Raw genomic sequence first — 5532 nt, 5'->3', positions numbered from 1 at the left:
GGAGAGATTTGTCGGTGGGTCCCCAACCAAGTGGGGCCCACAAGTTTTAAAAGAAAAAAAAGAAAAGAAAAGAAAACAAGAAGTGGCTAAGAGCCACGGGGAGAGAGAGTGAACTTCTTTCAATTTGAAAGAAAGGAAGCGAAGCACACTGCTGCGGCGTTGAAGAGAAGAGAAAATTTGGGGGAAAAGGGCATGCCAACCTTGATCACATTGACTTGGTAAACTTGCTCCATTTCTTATGAAATTTTAGTATGTTATCCTTGGTGTAGAGATGAACATTAAGATATAACTTATTTGTTGTATTGCCTTCTCTTTTGCCTGATTTGAGATACCCACTTTTTGTGGAGGATTTATGTTGATTCCACCAGTTTTGGTGATGTATTTTGTTGATTGTTGAGATGTCCTAGTGTCACTAGGAAGACTGTTTGTGTACCCATTATTCTGATAGTGGAAGTTTTTCTGGATTAGGTCCTGTGGGTTTTTTGTTCCTCTTTTGGGGGTTTTCCCACGTTAAAATTCTGGTGTCTGATTATTTAAATTCTGTCATTATATTTGCTATTTAGAATATTTTTAGTGTTGCCCATTTAATTACACAGGTTGTAGAAAAATTATTTCTGATACTTCCGCTGTTAAACAGGTTCTTGTTTTTGAATTTTTATTGAATTTTCCCAACACCTTTCAATAATAAATTGCCAAAGACTCATTAATTAATCAAATGGTAAATCCAATTAGAAAAGGACTATTCATATAAGCGAAATTTCCATATTCAAACCTGGACCCCAAAAAAATAAATAAATAAATAAAATACACACACACCAATTAATCAAGTCCTCCTTGCTATCGAATCTGACCTTTCTAGACTACAAATCTTCCATAATATGTATATAATGGATCATGTTTACTATTTATGACTTAGTTAGCATAAAAAAGACAGTTCAATGTGTAAACATCGTGTATTAACACAGAAATTCGAAAAGAATTACACACAAAAAAATATAATATACGTAACTATATAACTTAAATATAATAATTATATAATTGTTTTCACAGTTTGAACACGTAACCTTAAAATCATACGAAAATAATTCAATCATTCCAAGACTCTCCTTCTTATTTATGACTTAATTAAGATGACGGTGGTAAATTGTTGGTAGTGTTGGAGTCCTTGAGGAGCCCTCTTTTGCGCCAATATAGAAAATAACGAAGCAAATAAGAATCAACAAGTGGGTCAGGAATTGCTCTTATGAAAAAACCTTGCAGAGAATGGAGCAAATAGGGCTCAACCACACTTTCATACCCAATCCATCTTGTGCATGATTTTATATACTTTTCTGCCGTTGGAACAAACACTGAACTTCCCATCTTTGTCATCTTAGTTGACACAAATAATGGAGCCTGTTGTAGTTACCACATCAAAATATATATTACCAAGACATTAGTTAATTAACATATGTATGGTATAATTATCTATATTAAATATTTTTAGTTATTGACTTGCACCTTATTCAACTCTTCAACACCAACAACAACAATATCAATAATAAAAATAAAATGTACTGATAATTAAAATATAAAACAATATTATATAATTAATAAAATTTATTATTTTGTTAATATTTGGCCAATTTTAAATATTAAAGATTAAATTCTAAATTCTAAATTCTAATAGTATAAAATAATATATTAGTTAAAAGTATTAACTAATATTAATAAAAAGTATTGATTTCTCTAAAATATATTATCAAATACTCAATTTATATATTGTTTGGTTGATATGATGAAATTTACATTTGGATTATTTTGGCGAATAAACTCGAATATTTAACTCAAAGTATTGTACTTATTAATCATAAAATTTAACCCTAAATTAATATCTTTGAGCTATTTATTTACCAAACTGACAAGATTCAGAAAAAATAAAATGAATAATAAAAAGTTGGCAAGTCAGAAAAAACAAAAAAGTAATTACACGAGCTAATAATATGATTCATATATATCTCACACTGACCAAGAACTTCTCTTGATATTGGATGGTATTATATGCCAGCAAGACTTTCAGTGGCTAATTTTTTTAATATTTATAAAAAATGTGTGTTATATACTTATATAGTTTTGTTTTTATATTTTTAAATTATTAAAATAGAAAACGACATTGTCACTTTTTAAAAAAAAAATAGAAAATGTTGCCGTTTTGTTATTTTAATGAATTTAAAAATTAAAGTTGCAGCGTTTCTGAAGTCTAATACAACACACATAATAAGCCATCTTGGGAATAACACCCATGTGATTACGTGAACCCAATATAAAAAAAAGATAAAATATACTTTTTATCTTTAAAGTTTCACAAAAATTTTAAAAATATTTTTAAATTTTATTTTATTTTAATTTTATCTCATAAATTTTTTATTTATATTAAATATATTTTTGATGATTAATTTTTTAAAAAATTTAAGATAAGTTCAACAACAATTTTATAAGAACAATTTTCAATACAAGTAAATTAAGTATAATTTTCATATATTATTGTTAGATTAATTTAAAATTTTTTGAAAATTTATCCATCAAAAATATATTTGATACGAATTAAAAATTTTTAGAATAAAATTAAAACAAAATAAAACTTTAAAATATTTTTAAAATTTTTATTAAACTTTAAAGACAAAAAATATACTTTTACCTTCAAATAAAAAAGGTTCACTGTTCCCATGTCAAACAAACATAAAAAAAAAAAGGAAATAAAAGTGTGAAAATCAAAAGATGAGAGAGAACCTGACACTGGATGTCAATTCCTTGTTGCTTATACTCCAAACTGATGCTTCTTGAGAACATTGCAAGATACCTATATCAAATTAAACACCAAGCAGCTTAATTTTTTTTTTTTAGATCTTACAGTTACTAAATATAAACACATCATCGTGAGTTGAGGGGAAAAAAACTCGTTATGCTCGTCTTTCTCTCTAAAATCTAAAAACTACCTTTTTCTCATAGCTAAATTTCTAGAAAACAAATTCAATAGAAAAATTCGTAAGAAATAAAATTTCCAACAAAAAGTTCATTGAAAAATCTACAGAAATAAATTCCAAAAAAAAATGAAACTAGAAATTTTAGCAAAATCTGCAATAAAAATTCGTAGCTAATCTGCATATCTATTATTGGGAATTTAGCTACAAATAAATATGATATAGTCCAAATATATTGTCAAACGATTTAAAGATTTTGCTTCGAATATTTGCTTGCGGTTTTTTTACAACAAAAGTTAATGAGTTATATTCTCGCACTTTATAGTATGAAAATTACCTATGAAATTTGTTGCGAATTTCAAAATTGGCAATAAAAACTTCACAACTTTTTTACATATGGTAAATTCACAGCTAAAATTTATAATAAATTTCTGAAAAACAATAAAAAAAAACTGCCACAACAACTACGATTTTGCTCTTTTTTAGTAGGTAAAAATTCAGGTACAGTTAACTTTATGTGAAGAGCGAAGTTGATAGTTAAAAATCGGTAAATGACAATGTAATTAAATCTGTCAACTCATTTAACGACTTTCATCTATCAACTTTACATGAATTAACTGCACCTGAGTTTCTAACTTTTCAATAATGTAGCTACTTACGCTTTGGTGGCGGCATAGAGAGTAACCAAAGGATAAGAAGGAAGGACAACAGTGGAACCAGAACCCATATTAATAATTGCTCCTTTCTTCTTGTCTACCATCTTTTGAATCACTGCTTTTGTAATCCAAGTAGTTCCTTCAACATTCACTTTTATGATACTATTCATAAGATTAGAATCAACCTCATGAAAGAATCTAGCATAACGGTATGCCAATCCAGCACTATTTACAAGAATTCCAACATCCAAACCCTCTATTGCTTCCTCAACCCTTTCTTTTATTCTCTCTCCATTTTCTTTCTCAAAGTCAACGACCAAACACTTGACTTCAACACTAACCTTATTGTTCTTTTCTCTTATCTCATTGGATGTGGCTTCAAGCTTTGTAGGGTTTCTACCAAGCAAGAGAAGGTTGAGACCCTTAGATGCCATTTCATGTGCCATGGCTTTGCCAATTCCATCAGTGGAGCCAGTGATTATGGCCCATGAACCATACTCTGTTAGATTCTTTGGAGCCCTGAAGAACATTCTCCATACCCACTTCACAAAATTGAAGAGATTCTTCAAAACAAAGATGAAGCCTAATGCTGTTGTTGACACCATGAAGAGATCAACCAACTCCATTATTTGTCCTATTTTCTAATAATAATAAGCACAATGAATGAGTTAATTAGGAGAAACACAAGATGCAGGTTTGGATTTGGAATTATTAGATTTATGAGCTAGGTCCATTTATATTGGATGAGACTCAATAATTGGCAAAAATGTGTGGGTCCCACATACATACAAAGAGAAAAAAAAATTAAAAGTATATAATTAATTAAAAGAAATTTATAAAGCCATGTCTTAAAATTTTAGGTTAAGAAATAGTTTCATTTATTTTATAAATAATTGTATTTATATTTATAATCATATTCTTTTCTTTCTTTAAAAAAAATAGGAATTTCCACTAAAATTAAAATAACTGGAATAAAAATATTAGAAAATTTCACTTAGTAATATTTTAGGCGTGAAATATGATGAGATTTAAGGAAAAAGATCATTTAAAGTAAAAAAAAATTATAAAGTAAAGATTTCAATTGAAATTATTGTCTTAATTTTATAATTTACATTGTGTATGAACTCAATTATCTTGATTTAATAGTGATTAAAATTTTTTTTTAATTTATCTAATTTTTCATTTTAAGAGAGTTTGATATAAATTTTAAATAGCTTTACTCTATTTTATTAGTTGGAATCTCCTCCTATTTAAATCTAACAGAAATTATGAATTTTTGCATTATATTTATATTAAGATTCTGAAAACGGAACCAATCATCAAATCGTTCAAATTATTGATTTATTGATTTATTAGTCCAATCGATTCAACCATAGTTCAACCGAAAAAATTATTTTATAATAAAATAATAAATAAACACAAAAATATAAATAAAAATAATTAAGTTATATTCTTATTGTATTAATTAGCATGTTAAATTATAATTTTTTACTATAAGTTTTATATTAGTATTGTATTATAATTATAATCATTTAAGTAAAATTTATTATTAGTTTTAATTTTTAAATTCGATCTAAATTTATTAAAAATTTTAAAATTTTAGTCATTTTAAAGTTTTTTTTTCTTTTAAACACAATATATCTTGTAGCATATATTTATTTTAGATTGTATTATAATTAATCTACATTAGTATTTAAATACATACATGTGTAACTTATCATAAGAATAAAAAACTAATTATTTTTGGTATGAAAAAATTAAATTAAATAGATGTTATAGAAATAAAATGTTAATAAAAAGATAAAAAAAATAATAGACCCAAATAAACTCCAAGCCATGTGCACATAAGAAACAAAACAAAACCAATCCTAATATCTGAAAGTGCAGCCCATATGTACATAAGAAACAAAATTAAA

At 26.4% G+C, this 5532-nt stretch overlaps 1 protein-coding gene across 1 annotated transcript; it reads right to left on the bottom strand.

Moving 5' to 3' along the window:
- Window positions 1–979: 979 nt before the first annotated feature.
- On the bottom strand, window positions 980–4325 carry LOC112784975 (very-long-chain 3-oxoacyl-CoA reductase 1). Its single transcript, XM_025828369.3, has 3 exons — window positions 3620–4325; window positions 2770–2839; window positions 980–1395 (listed from the first exon to the last, which is right to left on the bottom strand). Exons 1-3 carry the CDS (start codon window positions 4240–4242, stop codon window positions 1126–1128), a joined length of 963 nt encoding a protein of 320 aa, XP_025684154.1. The 5' UTR covers window positions 4243–4325; the 3' UTR covers window positions 980–1125.
- Window positions 4326–5532: the final 1207 nt, after the last annotated feature.

This window comes from Arachis hypogaea, chromosome 20 (genome assembly GCF_003086295.3).
Source record: "Arachis hypogaea cultivar Tifrunner chromosome 20, arahy.Tifrunner.gnm2.J5K5, whole genome shotgun sequence".
Taxonomy (NCBI): Eukaryota; Viridiplantae; Streptophyta; class Magnoliopsida; order Fabales; family Fabaceae; genus Arachis; species Arachis hypogaea.
The sequence above is the reverse complement of the archived record's forward strand: the minus strand, read 5'-3'. Positions and strand labels throughout refer to the sequence as shown.

What these genes read in the sequence shown, in the direction of transcription:
- LOC112784975 (XM_025828369.3), bottom strand. Translation starts at nt 4,242, where the DNA reads ATGGAGTTGGTTGATCTCTTCATGGTGTCAACAACAGCATTAGGCTTC. An exon ending in CTCTATGCCGCCACCAAAGC is followed by an intron (nt 2,840 to 3,619) that starts GTAAGTAGCTAC and finishes AATTTGATATAG; the next exon opens with GTATCTTGCAATGTTCTCAA. An exon ending in GAATTGACATCCAGTGTCAG is followed by an intron (nt 1,396 to 2,769) that starts GTTCTCTCTCAT and finishes TAACTACAACAG; the next exon opens with GCTCCATTATTTGTGTCAAC.